Below are 25701 nucleotides of genomic sequence, written 5' to 3'. Positions count from 1 at the left end.
ATGGGGTTGCAAAGAGTCAGACATGACTGAGTGACTGAACTGAACTCATGCTGAGTCCTGTGAATCACCAAACCTAGAAGTGATCTTTGGGAATTCCCACACAACAAGAATGTTCATAGGAACTTTAAATGATAACAAAAAACTGGAGGAAAAATTCAAATGTCTGTCAACAAGTGAATGAATCAATAACAATGCATTCATACACTGAATGTATATAGCAATGAAAAAGAATCAACTAATTCTAAGTACAATAATATGGATGAATCTTATAGACACAATGTTGAGTGAAAGAAACTAGATACAAAAACTAGATAATGTATGATGCTATTAGTATAAAGCTCAAAAATGGACAAATCATACTTACTTGTATTTGAAGTTTTAATAGTGGTTAACTTTGAGGCCTCTAGGATATTAATACCCAGGAAGGGGCACAAAAGAGGCTAATGCAGGGCTAGTAATGTTCCATATCCTGATTTGGGTTGTGTGTTTCTGTGTAAAAATTCATCAAATTTTATATTTAAGGTTCATGTGTTTAACTGCATGTATATTATACTATAAGCAATTTTGAATAAAAGAACCTAGCATCCATCGATGGATGAAAAGATAAACAAAATGTGTTATATGCATACAATGGAGTTTTATTCAGCCTTAGAAAAGGATAAAATTCTGACTATAAAATAGATGAACCTCCAGACATTATTCTAAGTGGAATAGGCCAGTCACAAAAGGATATCGTATGACTCTACATATATGAGGTATGTAGAGTAAGCAAATTCATTGAGACAGAAAGAATGGTGATTGCCAGGGACTGGGAGGAAGGGAGCCTGGGGAGTTATTGTTTAATGGTTATAGTTTCAGTTTGGGAAAATGAAAAATTTCTAAAGATGGGTGGAAGTGATAGCTGTATAACATTGCAAATGTATTTAATGTCACTGAACAGTTAAAATGGTAAATTTTATGTATATTTTACTGTGATACAATAAAAAGAAACAAAATGGAAGAAACAGTAGATAAACCTGCTTGTGATATCAATCTCAGGTAAAATGTGTGCTGCATAGAGTGGACCCTGGAATATGGCCAAAGGCATTGATAGCTCTCTGGTTCTGTCCCTAAGAGTGAAGCAACACTAAAAAGGTGGCATATTTGGTAGGTATCATACGTAGGATGAAGACGAGACAAAAATGAAATCCCTAAGAAAAATGGGTTACAGCCCCCCACCCCACAAAAAAAGAGGTACTAATTCTGTTAGTACTGATATGAAAGAATATTTAATATATATTCTGGGAAAAAAGGGTTTGAGAGCTATGTGTATCATGCTGTCCTTTGTTATAAAAGGGGAAAATGTGTGTGAATAAATGAAATATTTCCTCATAAGAGTTATTGATATTATAATTGCCTTTTGAAAGACAAAAAGAAATGCAACTGCATTTAACATAGACATCAATTATCAGATATATTCTAATTTCAGAATGCTAAACTATTAAAAAAACAACATCTTATACTCAAGGAAATAAGGTGGATGTGTGTGTGAATGTGCACAGTGTGTGCACAAACATACATATGTGTACATACACACATACAAGACATTGAGACGCACAATGTGTATATTTATATTTTCATTAAAATTGTGCCTTACTTTTGTAGCTGATAGTTAAAGTCTTCCCCCTTTTTCCAGTTTTCAAAATAGCTCCTCTGCAAAGTAAATTTTACTCTAAGGGTCCACAAAATTTCCTATCAGATATAAGAATATTAAAATATCTTGATTTATTTGGATAAAATGTGTTCTCCCATTGAATAAAATGTATCAGTAGTATGCTATTGAAGGAGATCAAGATGCACTCTTATTTCACTCTTTCCAGTTTAGTTTGCCATCTTTAAACTGATGAGGTTTTTGTTCAGCTTTCTTGAAGCATAGTTTATACTGGTAAGTCTGATAATCAGAATAGCTTTTGTACTTTTCATGACCTTTAAGGAAATACAATGTATGAATGTTGGTAATAGCATTCTATCATTCATAGAACTATTAATTTTTATATGCATTCTTATCTCATGTAGACGATTTGACTTTTTTATAAGAGCATAATTTGTTTTAAGAACACAGATAACTGCCTATTCTTTCTCTTGGAAAGCCCATGGTGCTTAGATGGCCCTGTACATGACATGGACATTAACTTTGAGACACAGAACTTATTTTGTTCAATAAGGAAGCATAAATTAATGCAAAAAATGTTTGCTGGTAAGATTTGTGCACTGAAAATATCTTGACCATTTCTCAATTCTGTATCAGGATGCAACAGTAGAATGAAACTCAGTGGAAGACCCTACAGACACATGGGTGTCCTTGGAACTTCAAAACTCTATGACATTCGGAAAACTATCTTTACCTTCACTCCCCAGGTGGGTGGAATGAGCTTTGATGTGCATTGAGATGAATGAAAATAAAAGAGAAACACTCTAGAAATAAAGCATTTACTCAAGCTGGGAGAAGTGTCAGAGTTCCATGGGACCTTGCACACATTAAGCTGCTTAGTAAATATTTGTTGAGTTGGACTGAATTGATGTTGCAGCAAAGAGCTATGCCAAGTAACTGTGGCTACCGAGAGTAGTCCTTGGTATTGCAGAAGCAGTGAGTACTCTTTATTAAAGATTAAATATAATACTGTATCCTTTATAAACAAAATACAGTCTTTTTTGGTAATATTCAGCTACCAAATTAGATCTTCTATTTCTTTCTGAGATGGGCCATTTTTACATGCTTAGAAATTTTTCATATCCTCTTCTAAACAAAAATGTCAGTACTATTTTAGCCATGAGATACATTGTTTATTAGCATGATGTTTATTACCCATATTACAGTAGCAAGCCTTATTATGTATGTGTATAGGAGTAGAAACTATTTTCTGGAAAGAAACATTAAGTTCCCCATTTGTTATCTTACATCTGAAATAGTGCACTGAAGTACAGATGAAAGAATAATGGACCAGAAATTCTCTCTCTGATTTTGCCATTTGCTAGTCATAAAACTTTGCTAATCTACTCAGTGTCTCTTGGCCTTACTTTTTGTCTATTAAAAAGGAGAAAAGCCCTCACTGGGTTGTTAGAATTAAATAAAATCATGTACTTGAAAACACTTTTTTAACTGTAGCACACTAAAAATGTCCAAGACAACTATATGTACTAATAGGCCACCAGATACTTTGGGAAGAATCAAACATTAAATTTGGAGGTATTGTTGCCTCTGTGGTATCTTATACACCTTTATGAATATATGAGTATTTAAAAATATTATTTGATAGTTATGAGATTAATTATTCTAAACCATTATTTTTCTTTTTCTTAGTTTATAGACCAGCAACAATTCTACCTGGCTCTCGACAACAACATGATAGTGGAAATGCTTAGAACAGACCTCTCCTATCTCTGTAGCCGCTGGAGAATGACAGGCCAGCCCACCATCACCTTCCCCATCTCACACAGCATGCTTGGTAAGGTTATATGAGTCAAGGAATGAATGTATTTTTGGAATAAGTTGTGTGATTAGCCCTTCAAAATCATAGTCACTGGAAAGCTGCTTTTTGTCATTTATTCTTTCAGCAGTTTGTTAAGCTTTTGTTTTGTACCAGGCACTTTTCAAAGCACTAGGCATACATGAGGTGAATACGGTAGATGAGGTTTCTACTCTTATGGAGCTTATGTTTTCGAATAAATATGTAGCAAAAAACCAATTCACAAGAATATTTCAGGTGGTTTGAGAACTATAATTCAAGATATGTAATAGAATAATTTGTTTGGGGCTACTTTAGATAATTGGTTTCTAGGCCAGTTTATAGAAACTTTATTAATAAAACTCATTTTAAAGACAATCTCACTCTAGTGGAGCATCAAGATTTTATAGATAAATTCCCAGACTTTCTTTCCAAGGCTTGTCTAACTGAAGAAATAAATCTAGCAGAGAAAAGTAAAAATGCTTTCAGTTTATCTTTTCTTTATTAGCTGGGCTTCCTGGCATTGCTTACTTGAAACTGAGTGAGAGGTTTATTGTTCTCTAAGTTCCTGAAGGACTAGAGCCAATACTGAAGCACTGTTTCCTTTCTGTATCTCTGCTATTGCTTCCAAAAGCCTGTTTGTACTGCCAAAGTACATAGAATTCCTTTTCATTAGAGAAGAATCCTTTGTCATAAATCATTCAAAGTCCAGGCAGACTTAGGGATTTTGATCACATCTCCAAAGTGCTTCAAAAGCACTGGAGTTGAGGAAGTAGGGTAGTCTTTCTTCTTTATATAAGACAATTATCAAATGGCCAGTTAATAACTACTGTGTTTGCAGAACTATCTTCAGAAAGTATAAAGTCTAATTGGAGAGGCAAAGCTAATTCACAAAAATAATAGAAAACAATTCACAACAGTATATAAAGAATTACTAAACCATTAGATTAGTATTTTATAGTGACAGTGATCCATCACATTGTTAATGAAAATTTATTTACTAGGTGGGACTTGTTCAGGCTTTTTGGGATGCATGATATTCATATGGAAGGAGAAAAGAAGGAAAGGCACTTTAGGTGAGGGAAAAAAAATACCATGAGTGAAGCTGAGAGGCAGGGATGCACTTGACTTGTGAATGGACAGTGAAGAAGCCAAGATGAATAGAAAGGAGCTTGCATGTTGGAATATGTGAAGTGAAGGTCACTCAGTCGTGTCTGACTCTTTACAACCCCATGAACAATACAGTCCATGGAATTCTCCAGGCCAAAATATTGGAATGGGCAGCCTTTCCCTTCTCCAAGGGATCTTCCCAACCCAGTGATTGAGCCCAGGTCTCCCGCATTGCAGGTGGAATATTTACCAGCTGAGCCACAAGGGAAGCCCATTTTGGAGTATAAGTATCAACAAAATTGGGCAAGTAAGGTAGGGTCAGATTATGAAGACCTTAAAGAGATGGGAATACCAGACCACTTGACCTGCCTCCTGAGAAATCTGTGTGCAGGTCAAGAAGCAACAGTTAGAACCGGACGTGGAACAACAGACTGGCTCCAAATTGGGAAAGGAGTACAGCAAGGCTGTACATTGTCATGCTGCTTATTTAACTTATATGCAGAGTACATCATGCAAAAAGCCTGCCTGGATGAAGCACAAGCTGGAATCAAGATTGCAGGGAAAAATATCAATAACCTCCCATATGGAGATACACCACCCCTATGGCAGAAAGTGAAGAAGAAATAAAGAGCCTCTTATGAAAGTGAAAGAGGAGAGTGAAAAAGCCAGCTTAAAACTCAACATTCAAAAAGCTAAGATCATGGCGTCAGGTCCTATCATTTCATGGCAAATAGATGTGGAAACAATGGAAACAGTGACAGACTTTATTTTCTTAGGCTCCAAAATCACTGCATATGGTGGCTGAAGCCATGAAATTAAAAGATGCTTTCTCCTTGGAAGAAAAGCTATGACAAACCTAGACAACATATTAAAAAGCAGAGACATTTCTTTACTGACAAAGGTCTGTATAGTCAAGCCCTTGGTTTTTCCAGTAGTCATGTATGGATGTGAGAGTTGGATCATAAGGAAAGCCGAGCACTGAAGAATTGATGGTTTTGAACTGTGCTGTTGGAGAAGACTCTTGAGAGTCGCTTAGACAGCAAGGAGATCCAACCAGTCCATCCTAAAAGAAATTAGTCCTGAAAATTCACTGGAAGAACTGATGTTGAAAATGAACTCCAATACTTTGGCCACCTGATGTAAAGAACTGACTCATTGGAAAAGACCCTGATTCTGGGAAAGATTGAAAGCAGGAGAAGGAGACAACAGAGGATGAGATGGTTGGATGGCATCACCGACTCAGTGGACATGAGTTTGATTAAGCTCTGGAAGTTGGTGATAGACAGGGAAGCCTGGTGTGCTGCAGTCCATGTGGTCGCAAAGAGTCGGACGTGACTGAGCGACTGAACTGACTGAAAATAAGCAGGGAAATTTAAAATAAATAGTCTCAGAAGTCTGTAGTAATTAAAAATTTTTGAGCAAAGAGCAATATGATGAAAGTGATGTTTAAGGAATATTTATTTAGTGACATTTTTCATTGTTGTTAGGAGAATCTGATATCAAGGAAACTAATCCGGGTATGAGGTGATGAGAAGATACACTGGGCTGATGATAATAAAAATTGAATGGGAAAGGTGGAGATGAGTCATTTTATTTTTTATAATGCTGTTTATTTATTTATGGCTGTGTTGGGTCTTTGTTGCTGTGTGGGCTTTTCTCTAGTTGCAGTGAGCAAGAGCTACTCTCTAGTTGGGCTGGGTGGGTTTCTCACTGTGGTGGCTTCTCTTGTTGCAAAGCATGGACTCTAAGGCACATGGGCTTCAGTAGCTGCAACACATGGGCTCAGTACTTGAGGTTTCTGGGCTCTAGAGTACAGGCTTAATAGTTGTGGCACATGGGCTTAGTTGCTCTATGGCATGTGGGAGATTCCCAGACCAGGGATTGAACCTGTGTCTTCTGCATTGGCAGGCAGATTCTTTACCACTGAGCCACCAGGGAAGCCCACAAGAGTCATTTTAATCAACACCTTAAAAGTCAGGTGTTGACTAACTAGATATGAAAGTCACATGTTGGCTGACTAGATGTGAGATATGAATCAAGATAATGCCAACATTTAGAGACTAGCTAAAAATGCTGCACCGATAAAAGCAAAGAAGTTCTAAAGAAAGATGCCAGTTGTAAAGGGACGTGTTGAGTTTTAAGAAATTTCAAAATTGAAATGCCAATAGTTGTGGATGACATAAACAGCTATAGTTTGGGAAGAAGAATATAACTAAAATCTAAATTTAAATCACAAAGTTTTGACACTTGGTATGTGGTCACACAACAAAAACAGAAGTATCAATAGCAATAATAACTGCAATGTTTATTTAGCACTCTCTCTGTATCAGGCACTGATCTAAGTGCTTTCAGTGCATCATTTTGAAATCTCTACAACAACCCTATTCAGGTAGGTACTATTAATAGCCTCCATTTTATAGGTGAAGAAGGTGACTCATTGTATAGTCACAAAGCTAGTAAGCAACAGAGTCAGGCCTCAAATCAGGTCTGTCAGTCTCCAAAATATACGTTACTAATACAGTAGCTATGTATTTTTGTCAGGGAAAATTTTGTGCTGGTAAAATGGGAATGAACATATTTAGTGATCACATTAAAATGTGAATTAAATCCTCATATTAAAGACAAAGATTCCTAGGATAGGTAAAAGCAAAATCTAGCTAGATGCTGCTTATGAAAGCTTACAAAAGCTATCCCTAAAATAAAATTTTATGGAAAAACAGAAAATAAAGGAAGGCAAAAATATATCATGTAAATACTAACAAAAAGAAAGCAATGATGGCAATATTAATATAAAAAATAGCAAATAGAATTCAGGGTGCAAATCAGTAAATGCGATAGGAAGGATATTTTATATTGAAAAGAGTTACAGTACGTGAAGACAGTACAACATTTATAAATTTTTATCTACTGAGGAATATCAGTGAAATGTGTAAAGCTGATATTTAGGAAAACTTAATGACAATATGATAAATCCATTGTACAGTCACAGTGGGAAACTGTAACATATCTCTATCATAATGTCCAGTAGACCATTCAGTGTGACCTAAATCAAATCCCTAATGATTATACAGTGGAAGTGAGAAATAGATTTAAAGGATTAGACCTGATAGACAGAGTGCCTGATGAATTATGGACGGAGGTTCATGACATTGTGCAGGAGACAGGGAGCAAGACCATCCCCAAGAAAAAGAAATGCAAAAAAGCAAAATGACTGTCTGAGGAGGCATTACAAATAGCTGTGTAAAGAAGAGAAGTGAAAAGCAAAGGAGAAAAGGGAAGACATACTCATTTGAATGCAGAGTTCCAAAGAATTAGCAAGGAGAGATAAGAAACCTTTCGTCAGTGATGAAAGCAAAGAAATAGAGGAAAACAATAAAATGGGAAAGACTAGAGATATCTTCAAGAAAATTAGAGATACCAAGGGAACATTTCATGTGAAGATAGGCTCAATAAAGGACAGAAATGGTATGGACTTAACAGAAGGAGAAGATATTAAGAAGAGGTGGCAAAAAAAAAAAAAGAAGAGGTGGCAAGAATACACAGAAGAACTGTACAAAAAAGATCTTCATGACCCAGATAATCACAATGCTGTGATCACTCACCTAGAGCCAGACATCCTGGAATGTGAAGTCAAGTGGGCCTTAGGAAGCATCACTACAAACAAAGCTACTGGAGGTGATGGAATTCCAGTTGAGGTATTTCAAATCCTAAAAGATGATGCTGTGAAAGTGCTGCACTCAATATGCCATTAAATTTGGAAGACTCAGCAGTGGCCACAGGACTGGAAAAGGCCAGTTTTCATTCCAATCCCAAAGAAAGGCAATGCCAAAGAATGCTCAAACTGCCTCACAGTTGCACTCATCTCACACGCTAGTAAAGTAATGCTCAAAATTCTCCAAGCCAGGCTTCAACAGTACGTGAACTGTGAACTTTCAGATGTTCAAGCTGGTTTTAGAAAAGGCAGAGGAACTAGAGATCAAACTGCCAACATCAGCTGGATCATCACAAAAGCAAAAGAGTTCCAGAAAAACATCTATTTCTGCTTTATGGACTATGTAAAAGCCTTTGACTGTGTGGATCACAATAAACTGTGGAAAACTCTTCAAGAAATGGGAATACCAGACCACCTGACATGCCTCTTGAGAAACCTGTATGCAGGTCAGGAAGCAACAGTTAGAACTGGACATGGAACAACAGACTGATTCCAAATAGGAAAAGGAGTATGTCAAGACTGTATATTGTCACCATGCTTATTTAACTTATATTCAGAGTACATCATGAGAAATGCCTGCCTGGATGAAGCACAAGCTGGAATCAAGATTGCCGGGAGAAATATCAATAACCTCAGATATGCAGATGACACCACCCTTATGGCAGAAAGTGAAGAAGAATGAAAGTGAAAGAGGAGAGTGAAAAAGCTGGCTTAAAGCTCAACATTCAGAAAACAAAGTTCATGGCATCCAGTGCCATCACTTCATGGCAAATAGATGGAGAAACAGTAGCAACAGTGGCAGACTATTTTCTTGGGCTCCAAAATCACTGCAGATGGTGATGGCAGCCATGAAATTAAAAGACGCTTACTCCTTGGAAGAAAAGTTATGACCAACCTAGACAGTGTATTAAAAAGCAGAGACATTACTTTGCCAACAAAGTCCATCTAGTCAAGGCTATGATTTTTCCAGTAGTCATGTATGGATGCAAGAGTTGAACTATAAAGAAAGCTGAGCGCCAAAGAATTGATGCTTTTGAACTGTCATGTCGGAGAAGACTCTTGAGAGTCCCTTGGACTGCAAGGAGATCCAACCAGTCCATCCTAAGGGAAATCAGTCCTGAATATTCATTGGAAGGACTGATGTTGAACCTGAAACTCCAATACATTGGCCACCTGATGGGAAGAACTGACTCATGTGAAAAGACCCTGATGCTGGGAAAGATTGAATGTGGGAGGATAAAAGGACGACAAAGGATAGATGGTTGGATGGCATCACTGACTCAATGGACATGAGTTTGAATAAGCTCCGGGAGTTGGTGATGGACAGGGAGGCCTGGCGTGCTGTGGTCCATGGTGTTGCAAAGAGTCAGACATGACTGCATGACTGGACTGAACTGAACTGAATCATAATGTCACGGATCAATTACACAAAAATAAAGATATAGAAAATTAACAAACTCTGTGTTTATATGAAACAGAAAGAAATCCAGAAATCAGAATATACAAAGAATGTTTATTTTTTAAAGTATAAATAATATAGATGATTTTGCCAGACATAGGCCATAAAGCTAATTAAAACCAAATAATTTCTAAAAAACCTGACCTTGAAGGAATTAAAATTTTTGCAAATAATTCTTCAATTAAAGAGGAAATCCAAAAAAAGAAAAAAGAAATAAATAAAGAGTAAATCCAAGTTAAAATTATTTAGTGTTTTAAAATGAAAAATGGTACCACTACTTATCAAAACTTGAGATTTGGTCAAAGTAATATATAGAAATTTTCATTTCCTGAATATTTTCACTTTGGAAAAAAAAAGTTCTGTTTCCAGATTAAAAGGAATAAACCCACTTTTCCCTATTCTTCCTGCTAAGTATAGCTAAAATTCAGGACATTACTATAAGAAGACTCAGAAAGTTGGAAAAAAGAAGGAAGACTTTGAACTTAAGAAATGACACAACAGTGAATTTCCTGGGCTTTCCTTCTGCCTCATATATTGTGGATTGGGTGCTGGAGAAGTTATCATCCCAGAAACACAAATGGGTACAAATTTTAAAAGTTCCAGGAAAAACCTTCTCCCTTTAGCCCAAAGAACAGGAAAAGGGCAGCCTAGCCAGACAGAAAGCTTCTAGACAATTAAATGTTCTAATCCATCCAAATGACACGCAAAAAAAACTACAGCCCCATTCCCATCACTGTCAGCAATGCTAGGTGGAGAACCTAGACTATTGCCTTCACACAGCTGTGAAGAGGCACACCTCCCTCCTTAAGCACTGTATCTGAGACATACTCATGGGGAGCTCAGATTATCATCATTACTGAACAGTAGAGGAACCTCTTCCACACCCACCTAGCAGTAACAAGGCAATGCTCCCTTAACGGCTGCACAGTATCAGAGAAGACTTGCTGAATCTGAAGATTCAATAAGATCCAGAGTCTCATAAGATGATACCCCAAACTTCCAGAATACAATAGAAAATCATTCATACCAATGCCCAGGAAAACCTCAACTTCATCAAGAAAAGATGATCAACGACATCAATACGAAGATCACAAAGATGTTAGAATTATGGCAAAGATTTTAAGGCAGTCATCATAAAAAAATTTACCAAGCAATTGGTGGTGGTGGTTAATCACTAAGTCATATCTGACTCTTGCGACCCTATGGACTGTAACCCTCCAGGCTTCTCTGTCCATGGGATTCTCCAAGCAAGAATACTAGAGTGGGTTGCCATTTCCTTCTCCAACCAAGCAATTGCAACCACACTTTAAACCTGAAAGTAGAAAGTCTCAGCAAAGAAACAGAAATGCTCAGTAAAGAAATTGAAGAGATAAAGAAGCAAATGAAGGTTTTATAACTGAAAAGTATAACTGAAATGAAAAGCTCACTGGATAGGCTCAGTAGAAGAATGAATAGATTGAACTTGAAGACAGAAGTGAACAAGAGTAAAAGTAAACTGAAGAAATGTAACAGAGCCTCAGAGACCTTTCATATTATGAAAGATCTAACATTCATGTTACGAGTTTCAGAAGGAGAGGAAAATGAATATAAGGCTGAAAAAAAAGTATCCCAGCTAATATGGCTGAAAAAAATGCAAAAGGCATAACCTGCAAATTCGAAAAGCTGAGAGAGTCCCAAACAGTATAAACTCAAAGAAATCAATGCCAAAACATACTGATCAAACTCCTGAAAATTAAAGAAAAAGAAAAAAACTGGAAAGCAGTAAGAAAAATGATACCTCACCTATATGAAAAAACAATTAGAATGACAGCAGATTTCACCAAAATCCATGGAGAACAGAGGAAACTGACATAATATATTTTCAAGTGCTTAAAGAAAAGAATTATAAACTAAGAATTCTGTATCCAATAAAAATGTACTTGAATAAATGGGAAAAATAGACACTCTCGGGTGAAACAAAACTAAATGAATTTGTTTGAAGGGGATCTGCTTTAAAAGAAAGGCTTAAAGGAAGTTCTTGAAATGAAAAGGAAATAATACAAGATAAAATATTGGAACATCAAGCAAGAAAAAGAACAGTGGAAAGAGTAAGAATACAGATAAATACAATAAAGTTTCTCCCCTTCAGTTTTCTAAATTATGTTTGACATTTGAAGCAAAAAATATAACACTGATGTGGTTCTCAGAGGTGTAGAGGAGATCTTCAATGAAATTATATATTTTTTCTATTTCTTCTTTTCTTTTTATTTATTTTTTGAAGGATAACTGGTTTACAGTGTTGTGGTGCTCTCTGCTGTACATCAATGCAAATCAGTCATAATTATACATATATATATATCCCTGATTTTATATATGTATATTTATATATCAATAAATAAATATATATATATATATATATATATATCCCTTCCCTCTTAAACTTCCCTCCCCCCCATTCCACTCCTCTAGATTGTCACAGAGTGCTGGATCTAATGCAATTATATTATAGATTGGGAGACGTAAGGGACTGAAAAGGAAAAAATGTTTTTACACATCATTTTAACTAGTAAAATGTTTACACTAATAGTGAATCTATGTTTGTATATACATATATAATGTATATTTGAATGAAAACCACAATCACAGAAAACTAACCAATATGATCACATGGACCAAAGCCTTGTCTAACTCAATGAACTGTGAACCATGCCATGTAGGGCCACCCAAGACGGACGCATCATCATGGTGGAGAGTTCTGACAAAATGTCGTCCACTGGAGAAGGGAATGGCAAACTACTTCAGTATTCGTGTATTGAGAACCATATAAACAGTATGAAACAGCAAAAAAATAGGACACTGAAAGATGAAGTCCCCAGGTCAGTAGGTGCCCAATATGCTACTGGAGATCAGTGGAGAAAGAATGAAGAGATGGAGCCAAAGCAAAAACAACATCCAGTTGTGGATGTGACTGGTGATGGAAGTAAAGTCAGATGTGGTAAAGAGTAATATTGCATAGGAACCTGGAATGTTAGGTCCATGAATCAAGGCAAATTGGAAGTGGTCAAACAGGAGATGGCAAGAGTAAACATTGACATTTTAGGAGTCAGCAAACTAAAATGGACTGGAATGGGTGAATTTAACTCAGATGACCATTATATCTACTACTGTGGGCAAGAATCCCTTAGAAGAAACAGAGTAGACCTCATAGTCAACAAAAGACTTCAAAATGCAGTACTTGGGTGCAATCTCAAAAACGACAGAATGATCTCTGTTCGTTTCCAAGGCAAACCATTCAATATCACAGTAATCCAAGTCTATGCCCCGACCAGTAATGCTGAAGAAGTTGAAATTAAACAGTTCTATGAAGACCTACAAGACCTTCTAGAATTAACACCCCAAAAAGATGTCCTTTTCAATATAGGGTACTAGAGTGCAAAAGTAGGAAGTCAAGAAATACCTGGAGTAACAGACAGATTTGGCCTTGGAGTGCAGAATGAAGCAGGACAAAGGATAACAGAATTTTGCCAGGAGAACACACTGGTCATAGCAAACATCCTCTTCCAACAACACAAGAGAAGACTGTACACATGGACATCACCAGATGGTCAATACCAAAATCAGATTGATTATATTCTTTGCAGCCAAAGCTGCAGAAGCTCTATACAGTCAGCAAAAATAAGACAGGGAGCTAACTGTGGCTCAGATCATGAAGTCCTTATAGCCAAATTCAGACTTAAATTGAAGAAAGTAGGGAAAACCACTAGATCATTCAGGTATGACCTAAATGAAATCCCTTACGATTATACAGTGAAAGTGACATATAGATTCAAGGGATTAGATCTGATAGACAGAGTACCTGAAGAACTGTGGATGGAGGTTCATGACATTATACAGGAGGCAGTGATCAAGAGCATCCCCAAGAAAAATAAATACAGAAAGGCAAAAATGGTTGTCTGAGGAGGCCTTACAAATAGCTGTGAAAAGAAGAGAAGTGAAAGGCAAAGGAGAAAAAAAAAGATATACCCATTTGAATGCAGAGTTCCAAAGAATAGCAAGGAGAGATAAGAAAGCCTTCCTAAGTAGAAATGCAAAAAAATAGAGGAAAATAATTGAATGGGAAAGACTGTAGGTCTCTTTAAGAAAATTAGAGATACCAAGGGAACATTTCATGCAAAAATGGGCACAATAAAGCACAGAAATGGTATGGACCTAATAGGAGCAGAAGATATTAAGAAGAGGTGGCCAGAATACACAGAAGAACTGTACAAAAAAAGATCTTCATGACCCAGATAATCACAATTGTATGATCACATACCTAGAGCCAGACATCCTGGAATGCAAAGTCAAGTGGGTCTTAGGAAGCATCACTACGAACAAAACTAGTGGATGTGATAGAATTCCAGTTTGAGCTATTTCAAATCCTAAAAGATGATGCTATGAAAGTGCTGCACTCAATATGACAGCAAATTTGGAAAACTCATCAGTGGCCACAGGACTGGAAAAGGTCAGTTTTCTTTCCAATCCCAAAGAATATTCAAAACACAATTGCACTCATCTCACATGCTAGCAAAGTAATGATCAAAATTCTCCAAGCCAGGCTTCAACAGTACAAGAACTGTGAAATTCCAGATGTTCAAGTTGGATTTAGAAAAGGCAAAGGAACCAGAGATCAAATTGCCAACATCTGCTGGATCACTGAAACAGCAAGAGAGTTCCAGAAAAACATCTACTGCTTTATTGACTATGCCAAAGCCTTTGACTGTGTGGATCACAACAAACTGTGGAAAATTCTTCAAGAGAGGGGAATACCAGACCACCTGACCTGCCTCCTGAGAAATCTGTGTGCAGGTCAAGAAGCAACAGTTATAACTGGACATGGAACAACAGACTGGTTCCAAATCGGGAAAGGAGTATGTCAAAGCTGTATATTGTCACCCTGCTTATTTAACTTATATTCAGAGTACATCATGAGAAATGCCTGCCTGGATGAAGCACAAGCTGGAATCAAGATTGCCAGGAGAAATATCAATAACCTTAGATATGCAGATAATACTACCCTTATGGCAGAAAATGAAGAATAACTAAAGAGCCTTCTTTTATGTTTAATTTTTTAATATAAATTTAGTTATTTTAATTGGAGGCTAATTACTTTACAATATTGTAGTGGTTTTGCCATACATTGACATGAATCTGCCACAGGTGTACATGTGTTCCCCATCCTGAATCCCCCTCCCACCTCCCTCCCCATCCCATCCCTCTGGGTCATCCCAGTTCACCACCCCCGAGCACCCTGTCTCTTGCATTGAACCCGGACTGGTGATCCATTTCTCATACGATAATATACATGTTTAAATGCCATTCTCCCATATCATCCCACCTTTGCCCTCTCCCACAGGGTCCAAAAGACTGTTCTATACATCTGTGACTCTAAAGAGCCTCTTGAGGAAAGTGAAAGAGGAGAACAAAAAAGCTGTCTTAAAACTCAACATTCAAAAAACAAAGATCATGGGATCCGGCCCCATCACTTCATGGCAAATAGACGGGGAAACAATGGAAACAGTGAGAGACTTTATATTTTGGGGCTCCAAAATCACAGCAGTTGGTGACTGCAGCCACAAAATTTAAAGACACTTGCTCCTTGGAAGAAAAGTTCTGACCAACCTAGACAGCATATTAAAAAGGAGAGACATTACTTTGCCCACAAAGGTCCATCTAGTCAAAGCATTGGTTTTTCTAGTAGTCATGTATGGATGTGAGTTGGAGTATAAAGAAAGCTGAGTGCCGAAGAATTGATGCTTTGAACTGTGGTGTTGGAGAAGACTCTTGAGAGTCTTTTGGACTGCAAGGAGATCCAACCAGTCCATCCTAAAGGAAATCAGTCCTGAATATTCATTGGAAAGACTGATATTGAAGCTGAAACTCCAATACTTTGGCCACCTGATGGGAAGAACTGACTTATTTGAAAAGACCATTATGCTGGGAATGACTGGAGGTGGGAGGAGAAGGGGACAACAGAGGATGAGATGGTTGAATGGAATCACCGACTCAATGGACATGAGTTTGGGTAGACTCTGGGAGTTGGTGTTGAATAGGGAAGCCTGGTGTGCTGCAGTCCATGGGGTCACAAAGAGTCAGACATGACCGAGCAACTGAACTGAACTCATGTTTTTACATACTATTTAATACCTAGAGTAACCACTAAGAAGTCTATGAAAGTGAAAATGAAAGTTGCTCAGTCATGTCCGACTCTATCGTCCATGGAATTCTCCAGGCCAGAATACTGGACTGTGTAGCCTTTCTCTTATCCCTGGGATCTTCCCAACCCAAGGATTGAACCCAGGTCTCCCACAATGCAGGCGGATTCTTTACCAGCTGAGCCACAATAGAAGTCTATACAAGGTGATAAGGTAAAACCACTATAGATAAATCAAAATGAAGTTCTTTTGTTTTAGAAGGCAGGAAGAAGAAAATAGAACAGAGAAACAAACAAAAAACAATAAGTAAAAATGGCATACTTATTCCTAACATATCAATAATTACATTTACTGTAAATAGCCTAAATACACCCATTAAAAGACTGAGATTGACAGAGTAGATTTTAAAATGACCCACATATATGCTGTCTCCATGAAATTCACTTCATATGTGACAATATAGGTAAACTAGAATAAAAATAATGGAAAATATACCATGTAAAATTAATTATAAAAAATTAGAGGTGGCTATATTAATATGTAATAAAGTAGACTTCAGAATAATGAGAAAAACAAAAATAGTAAAATTATATTAAGAATGAGAAAGGGGGTATAGAAACAAATGGAAGAGGCTTTAAAAATTATAAAAGAATATCAAGTACAATTTTATAAATCTAGAAAAAATTGACAAGTTTTCTGAAAAAGTAAATAATATAAGAATAAGCTTAATAAGAAATATGCATAAAATTATGTTAAAAAATTATAAAGCTAGTGAAAAGCATAAAAGATTTTAATTACTAGTGAGACATACCATGTTGCTAGATGGAAATAGTTAATATTGAAAAGATATCTATTCTTTTTTTAGAAGATGTCAATTCTTATTAAATTAATCCACAACATTGTAAAACAATTATCTTCCAATTAAAAAAATTTTTTTCTAACAGCACCCAAAAAATTAATTAACTAACTACTCTGTCAGTTCAGTGAATTCCAAATTAAAATAAAGAGACAAATTTTTATGAACAGGTTGAATCTATATTGCATGTGGAAGAGAAAGTGTACAAGAATAACTGCATCTTTAAAAAACTAAAAATAATGAGAGAAAATATATCCATTGGCATTACAATAATGATAAAGATAGCAATCCAAATAGAGGCAAAAATATAAATAAATACATTTGAGAAAACCATTCAGTTAGCCTTGTACCTTACATTTTATCCAAAATTGAGTTCTTACTAGATTAAAAAGCTAAGCAACAATAAAAAACTATAAAGGTATTAGGAGAAAGTATGGTAGAATGTTTTTGAGGTTTTGGACTGAAGAAGGCTATGCTTTGCAAAACACAAAAAGGAAAAACTGACAAATTTTAAAACATGAAAATATAAATCTTTTTTTCTAAACATTTTATACAAAACTGAAGTGTGGTTGAGGTTGAAAGACAAATAATAAAGTAGGTGAAGTATTTGCCATTCATATGATGGAGAAAAGGGTAATAATCACAAAGCATAAACAGCCCTTGAACATCAACTGAGAAAAAGGAAAGATTATTTAAAACATAGGAAAAGAGCTTCCCAACCCAAGCCCAGAAGAATGGCTCCTGCAAAGAAGGGTGGTGAGAAGAAGGGACGATCCACCATTAAATGGTGGTGACCAGAGAATACACTATCCGCATTCACTAGCATGTTCATGGAGTGTATTTCAAGAAGCATACTCCTCAGGCATTCAAAGAAACCTGGAAATTTGCCATGAAGGAGATGGGAACTCCAGATGTAGGCATTGACACCAGGCTCAACAAAGCTGTCTCGACCAGAGGAATAAGGAATGTCCAGTATCATATCCATGTGCACTTGTCCAGAAAATGCAATGAAAATTCACCAAATAACTTCTATGCATTGATTACCTATGTATCTGTCACCACTTTCAAAAATCTACAAACAGTTTATATGGACGAGAACTAACCATTGATTGTCAAATAATGTTTTCGAGAGGAGAGGGTGAAGATATCAGAAGAGTAAGACATGGACATGGAACAACAGACTGGTTCCAAATAGGAAAAGGAGTATGTCAAGGCTGTATATTGTCACCCTGCTTATTTAACTTATATGCAGAGTACATCATGAGAGATGCTGGGCTGGAAGAAGCATAAGCTGGAATCAAGATTGCCAGGAGAAAGATCGATAACCTCAGATATGCAGATGACACCACCCTTATGGCAGAAAGTGAAGAAGAACTAAAGAGCCTCTTGATGAAAGTGAAAGAGGGCAGTGAAAAAGTTGGCTTAAAACTCAACATTCAGAAAACTAAGATCATGACATCCGGTCCCATCACTTCATGGCAAATAGATGGGGAAACAGTGGAAACAGTGGCTGACTTTATTTTTCTGGGCTCCAAAATCACTGCAGATGGTGACTGCAGCCATGAAATTAAAAGACACTTACTCCTTGGAAGGAAAGTTCTGACCAACCTAGACAGCATATTAAAAAGCAGAGATGTTACTTTGCCAACAAAGGTCCGTCTAGTCAAGGCTATGGTTTTTCCAGTAGTCATGTATGGATGTCAGAGTTGGACTATAAAGAAAGCTGAGCACTGAAGAATTGATGCTTTTTCCAACTTTCTGAGTCTTCTTATGTTTGTATTATAGTAATGTCCTGAATTTTAGCTATACTTAGCAGGAAGAATAGGGAAAAGTGGGTCTATTCCTTTTCGTCTGGAAACAGAACTTTTCCCTGTTCATCCCAATTGTGGTTGCCATACCCCTCTCTCTCCCCAGCCTGACTGAACAAGTGAGCTTTAATAAACTAGGGCCTTTGCCCTATCTTGTCTGGGTAGGAAAGACTCTGGGCGGTGGCCTACAAGCAAAGGCAGGGCCAAAACCAAAGCAGAGCATCAAGGACTATGTGACCAAAGAAGAGGAAGAAATTCATTCCTGCAGCAGCAGGTGCAGTGAATTAAATCTCTGCAATTAAGTTGAGACTGTGGGCTTTTGGGGACTTTGGAAGCAAGAACAAGCTAGAATAAGGCCAGATCTAAGTAGGAGCTGACCCCACAGTGCCCGCTGCAGGTCCAGAGACCTTCCTAGAAATACTGAAGGATTTCCTGAGTAGGCAGATGGACTGGAGGACATTGGGTGATAAGGACAACTGACATCACAGAATAATGTTCTTCTTACTATCTCTCTCTCTACGTGTATGTATGTATATATATTTTTTTCATTAGTTCTATCATTGTTTCTTTTTATTAATCCTTTACTTTCTATTTTTTACTTACTTTTTCCTTTTTTAATGTTTTTTTAATTCATTTTATTTTATTTTCCTCTTATTTCTACATCTTTTCATTATATTGTGTTTTTTCCATGTTTTTGGTTTTGCATTTTTGCTACTCTAGTTTTTAGTCTTTGTTTTCTTTTATGGATTCATTTATTGGTTTGATTGCTCTCTTATTTTTTGGTTCCTCTCTTTAGTCTTTTGTTTATTTTCTTTTTGTGAGTGTGAGTTTGTGAGTTTATTTTTGTGTTCCTGTCTGATTAATGTTGCTTTTACCATTTGTGTTGGGGTTTTGTCTATCTGTTCTTTTTTGTTTGTAGGTTGGTTTTATTTTTTCTGCTATTTCTTTCTTTCTTTATCCCTTCTGTGTTCTGTGGCTTGTGAAGTCTTGCTGCTCCAGCAAGGGGTCGGGTCTGAATTTCTGAGACAGGAGACCCAAGTCCAGGATGTTCGGCCACCAGAGAACTCCCAACCCCATGGAATACTAATTAGTGAAAGCTCTCCCAAAGGCCTGCATCACGACACTAAGCTCTGGCCCCACCCAAAGGCCAGCAAGCTCCAGCACCAGACATCCCACACCAAACAACTAGCAAAACAAGAATACAACCCTACCCATTAGCAGACAGGTTGCCCAAAGTCATACCAAGTCCCATAACACATCACTGGGCACAAAACTGCCCTTTACAGGGACAACATCAAGCTCTACCCACCAGAACACAGGAACCAGTCCCTCCACTCCAAGAAACCTTCACAAAGCACTGGTCCAAACCCACACAATGGGAGCAGACTCCACAAGTAAGAGGAACTATGATCTTGCAGCCTATATAAAGGAGACCTCAAACACAGAAAATTAAACACAATGAAAAGACAGAGAAACATGCAGCAGATCAAGGAACATCAAATCAAACAAATGAAGAGAAAATAGGCAGTCTACCTGGAAAAGAATTCATAGTAATGATAGTACAGATGACTCAAAACTTCAGAAATAAAATGAAAGCACAGATAAATAGAATGGAGGCATGAATTGAGAAGATACAAGAAACATTTAGCAAAAGTGTAGAAGAAATAAAGAACAGAGAATCAACCATTAACAACATAATAACTGAAATAAAAAATAACTAGAGGGAACCCATAGCAGAATAACTGAAGCAGAAGAAGAATAAATAAGTTGGAATATAGAATCGTGGAAATAACTGAAATAGAACAGAATACAGAAAGATGAAAAGAAATGGGGGCCATCTCAGAAACCTCTTGGACATTAAGAATACCAACATCCAAATTATAGCAGTCCCTGAAGAAGAAGAGAAAAAGAAAGGATATGAGAAGATATTTGAGGAGATTAGATTATAGTTGGAAACTTCCCTAGCATGAGAAAGGACATAGCCACCCAAGTCCTGGAAACCCAGAGAGTCCCATATAGGATAAACCCAAAAAGGATCATACCAAGACACATATTAACAAACTAATAAAATCAAACACAAAGAAAATATATAAAGGAGCAACAGAAAAGCAACAAGTAACATACAAGGGAATCCCTATAAGGTTAACAATCTTTCAGCAGAAACTCTGCAGGCCAGAGGGAGTGGCAGTATATACTTAAAATGATGAAAGGAAAAAACCTACAACCAAGGTTATCCTACCCAGCAAGAATCTCATTCATATTTGATGAAGAAATGAAAAACTTAACAGATAATCAAAAGTTAAGAGAACTGACCAGCACTAAACCAGCTCTACAACAAATACTTAAAGGAACTTCTCTAGACAGGAAACACAAGAGAAAGAAAAGACCTACAAAATCAAACCCAAAACAATTAATAAAATGGTAATAGGATCATACATATCAATAATTACCTTAAATTTAAATAGATTAAATGCTCCAACAAAAGACACAGGTTGGCTGAATGGATCCAAAAGCAAGACCCCTATGTATGCTGTCTAAAAGAGACCCACTTCAGACCCCAAAGGCACATACAAACTGAAAGTGAGGGGTTGGAAAAAGATATTCCATGCAAATGGAAATCAAAGCAACAGTAGCATTACTCATATCAGATTAAATAGACTTTAAAATAAAGACCATTACAAGAGATGAGGAAGGATAAGACATAATGATCAAGGGATCAATCCAAGAATAAGATACAACAATTACAAATATATATGAACCCAGCATAGGAGCACCTTGATACATACGGCAAATGCTAACAACTATAAAAGGGGAAATCAACAGTAACACAATAATAGTGGGGGCTTTAACACCCCACTCACACCAATGGACATACCATCAAGACAGAAAATTAATAAAGAAATGCAAGCTTTAAATGACACATTGAACGAAATAGAACTAATTGATATCTATGGACATTCCATCCAAAAACGGCAGAATATACATTTTTCTCAAGTGCATTTGGAATACTCTCTGGGATAGATCACATGTTGGGTCACAAATCAAGCCTTGGTAAATTTAAGAAAATTGTATCATGCATTTTTTCTCACCACAATGCTATAAGATTAGATACCAATTACAAGGGGGAAAATGTAAAAATACAAACACATGAAGGCTAAGCAATATGCTTCTAAATAGCCAAGAGGTCAATGAAGAAACCAAAGAGGAAATCAAAAAATGCCTAGAACTAAAAGACAATGAAAACATGACAACTTAAAACCTGTGGGATGCAGTAAAAGCAGTGCTAAAAGGTAAGTTTATAGCAATACAAGCCTACATCATAAAAACAAAGTAACATCAAATAATCTATCCTTACACCTAGAGCAGTTATGAAAAGAACAAACAAACCCCAAAGTTAGTAGAAGAAAAAAATCATAAAGATCAGAGCAGAAATAAATGAAAAAGAAATGAAAGAAGCAATAGCAAAAACCAATAAAACTAAAAGCTGGTTCTTTGAGAAGATAAACAAAATTTACAAGCTATTAACCTGACTCATCAAGAAAAATGGGGAGAAAACTCAAATCAATAAAATTAGAAATGAAAAAGGAGAAGCTACAACAGGTAACACAGAAATACAAAGGATCATAAGAAACTACTATGAACAACTATATGCAAACAAAATGGGCAACCTGGAAGAAATGAACAAATTCTTAGAGAAGTACAGCCTTTGATGACTGAACCAGGAAGAGTAGAAAATATGAACAGGCCAATCACAAGCATTGAAATTGAAACTGGGATCAAAATCTTCAACAAATAAAAGCCTAGAGCCAGATGTCTTCACAGGAAAATTCTACCAGAGGTTCAGAGAAGAACTAACACCTATCCTGCTCAAACTGTTCCAAAAACCTGCTCAGGGAGGGAAACTCCCAAACTCATTCTACAAGGCCACCCTCACGCTAATACCAAAACCAGACAAAGATTCCACAAAAAAGGAAAATTACAAGCCAATATCACTAATGAACATAGATGCAAAAATCCTCAGTGTAGTTCTACAAACAGAATCCAAGAACACATGAAAAGAATCGTACACCATGATCAAGTGGGATTTATCCCAGGGATACAAGGGTTCTTCCATATATGCAAATCAATCAATGTGATATACCATGTTAACAAAGTGAAAGATAAAAACCATATGATCATCTCGGTGCAGAGAATGCTTTCAATAAAATACAACACCCATTTATGATTAAAAAAAAAAAAAAACTCTCTAGAAAATTGGCACAGAAGGAGCCTACCTCAGCATGATAAAGTCTGTATATGACAAACACACAGCAAGCACTATTCTCGGTGGCAAAAAAATGAAAGAAGCATTTCCTCTAAAATCAGGAACAAACAAGGGTACCCACTCTTACCATTATTATTCAACATGGTTTTGGAAATCATAGCCACGGCAATCAGAGAAGAAAAAGAAATAAAAGGAATCCAGATTGAAAAAGAGGTAAAACCCTCACTGTTTGCAGATGCACTGTTTGTATACATAGAAAACCCTAAAAACACCACCAAAAAACTACTAGAGTTAATCAATGAATTTAGTAGTTACAAGATATAAAATTAATACACAGAAAGTCCTTGCATTCCTATGCACTAACAATGAAAAATGGGAAAGAGAAATTAAGCAAACAATTGAATTCACCACTGCAACAAAAAGAATAAAATATCTACTACCAATAAACCTACCTAAGCAGACAAAAGACCTGTATGCAGCACACTATAAGACACTGATGAAAGAAATCAAAGATGACACAAACAGATGGAGAGATATATCATGTTCTTGGATTGGAAGAATCAATATTCTCAAAATGACTATACTTCCAAAGCAATCCACAGATTCAATGCAATCCCTATCAAATTACCATGGCATTTTTCACAGAACTAGAACAAAAAAAAATTTCATAGTTTGTATGGAAACACAAAAGACGCTGAAGAGCCTAAGCAATCCTGAGAAAGAAAAATGGACCTGGAGAAATCAACATTCCTGACTTCAGACTATACTACAAAGCTATACTCATCAAGACAATATGTATGTACTTGCATAAAAACAGAACTATAGACAGAACAAGCTAGACAGCCCAGAGATAAACCCAAACACCTATGGACACACCTTATCTTTGACAAAGGAGGCAAGAATATACGATGGAGAAAAGACAGTCTCTTTAATCATTGGTACTGGGAAAACTGGACATCGACAGGTAAAAGAATAAAATTAGAACACTTCCTAACACCATACACAAAAATAAACTCAAAATGGATTAAAGACTTAAATGTAAGGCCAGAAACTATAAAGCTCTCAGAGGAAAACATAGGTAGTACACCCTTTGACATAAATCACAGCAAGATTCTTTTTGACCCACCTCCTAGATTAATGGAAATAAAAACCAAAATGAACAAATGGGACCTAATTAAACTTAAAAGGTTTTGCACAGAAAAGGAGACTATGAACAAGATGAAAGGATAACTCTCAGAATGGGAGAAAATAACTGGAAATGAAGCAATTGACAAAGAGTTAATCTCTAAAATATATAAACAGCACATACAGCTCAATATCAGAAAAACAAACAACACAGTCGAAAAATGATCAGAGGACCTAAACAGACATTTCTCTGAAGAAGACATACAGATGGCTAACAAACACATGAATAGATGCTCAACTTTGCTCATTATTAGAGAAATGCAAATCAAAACTACAATGAGCTATCACCTCACACCAGTAAGAATGGCCATCATCAACAATCTACAAACAATAAATGCTAGAGAGGATGTGGAGAAAAGGGAACCCTCGAATGTAAATGGATACAGTCTTTATGGCAAACAATATAGAGATTCGTTTTTTAAAGTAGGAATAAATCTACCATATGACCCAGCAATCCCACTATTGGCCATATACACCGAGAAAACCACAATTCTAAAAGGCTCATGTACCCACCCCAATGTCCACTGCAGCACACAATAGACAAGACATGGAAGCAACCTAGATGTCCATCGATAGATGAATGGATAAAGAAGTTGTGATACATTTATACTATGGAATATTAATCAGCCATAGAAAGGAACAAATTTGAGTCAGTTGTAGTGAAGTGGATGAACCTTGAGCCTTTTATACAGAGTGAAGTAAGTCAGAAAGAGAAAAACAAGCATCATATATTATCATCTATATATGGAATACAGAAAAATGATACTGAGGAACCTAGTCAAGAACAGACATGTGGACACAGTGGGAGAAGGTGAAGGTGGGACAAATTGAGAAAGTAGCATTGACATATACACACTACCATGTGTAAAACAGATAGCAAGTGGGAAGTTGCTGTATAACACAGGGAGCCCAGCCTGGCACTCTGTGATGACCTAGAGGGGTGGCATGGGGGGAGGGGAAGCAGGCTCAGAAGGGAAGGGATATATATATATATATATATATAAGTATAACTGATTTGTATTGTTGTATGGCAGAAACCAACACAGAATTGTAAAGCAATTTTCCACAAATTAAAAAAATAAATAATTTTTTTTAAGTTTCCAAATAGCAAAAAAAAGGGAAGAGAACATGCACAGCTATTCATAAAAGAAATACAAATGGCCAGTATATATATGAAAACATGCTCAATCTTACTAGTAATAAAAATGAAACAATGTCATCTTAATGTATCAGATAAGCAAGAATTTAAAAGATTATCAATGCCATTATTGTTATAGATGTGGGGATACTTTATATACTGATGGTGGCAATATTGGCACAACTTTTTATTGTGTAATTTGGCAATCTGTAAAAGTTTTTGTGTTTCCTTTGCTCTAACAGTTCTACTTGTAAGACTTTATCCTAAGGAAATAATAGAAAAATTGCATTACAATGTTGCTTATAATACAACAGTCTAAGTGTCTCTTATGGAATCATTTTTAGCTTTTACAAAGAATAAGTTAGAAAAATTGGATCACAAAAGAATATGTGTAGTATAATCCTCTTCACATAAAATCAGATAATTGTTAGCCTTCTAAATATTTTTTATGCCTACACACATACACGCACATAAACCAAGGCTCATTGGATGAGATAATATATAAAATGCT

General features: G+C 36.4%; 1 protein-coding gene and 1 pseudogene across 5 annotated transcripts in view; both read left to right on the top strand.

Moving 5' to 3' along the window:
• Positions 1 to 25701, top strand: part of PHKA1 (phosphorylase kinase regulatory subunit alpha 1) — a 171787-nt gene that overhangs the window by 94783 nt on the left and 51303 nt on the right. For all 5 annotated transcript variants that reach the window (XM_027533403.1, XM_027533401.1, XM_027533405.1 and 2 more), the window contains exons 15-16: positions 2288 to 2397; positions 3341 to 3485. In XM_027533403.1, coding sequence (XP_027389204.1) covers positions 2288 to 2397; positions 3341 to 3485 — 255 coding nt within the window. The remainder of the gene's footprint in view (positions 1 to 2287; positions 2398 to 3340; positions 3486 to 25701) is intronic.
• On the top strand, positions 16793 to 17991 carry LOC113886844 (annotated as a pseudogene).

Source organism: Bos indicus x Bos taurus, chromosome X (genome assembly GCF_003369695.1).
Source record: "Bos indicus x Bos taurus breed Angus x Brahman F1 hybrid chromosome X, Bos_hybrid_MaternalHap_v2.0, whole genome shotgun sequence".
NCBI lineage: Eukaryota > Metazoa > Chordata > Mammalia > Artiodactyla > Bovidae > Bos > Bos indicus x Bos taurus.
Note: the sequence above shows the minus strand (reverse complement) of the source record. Positions and strands in the feature narration are given on the sequence as shown.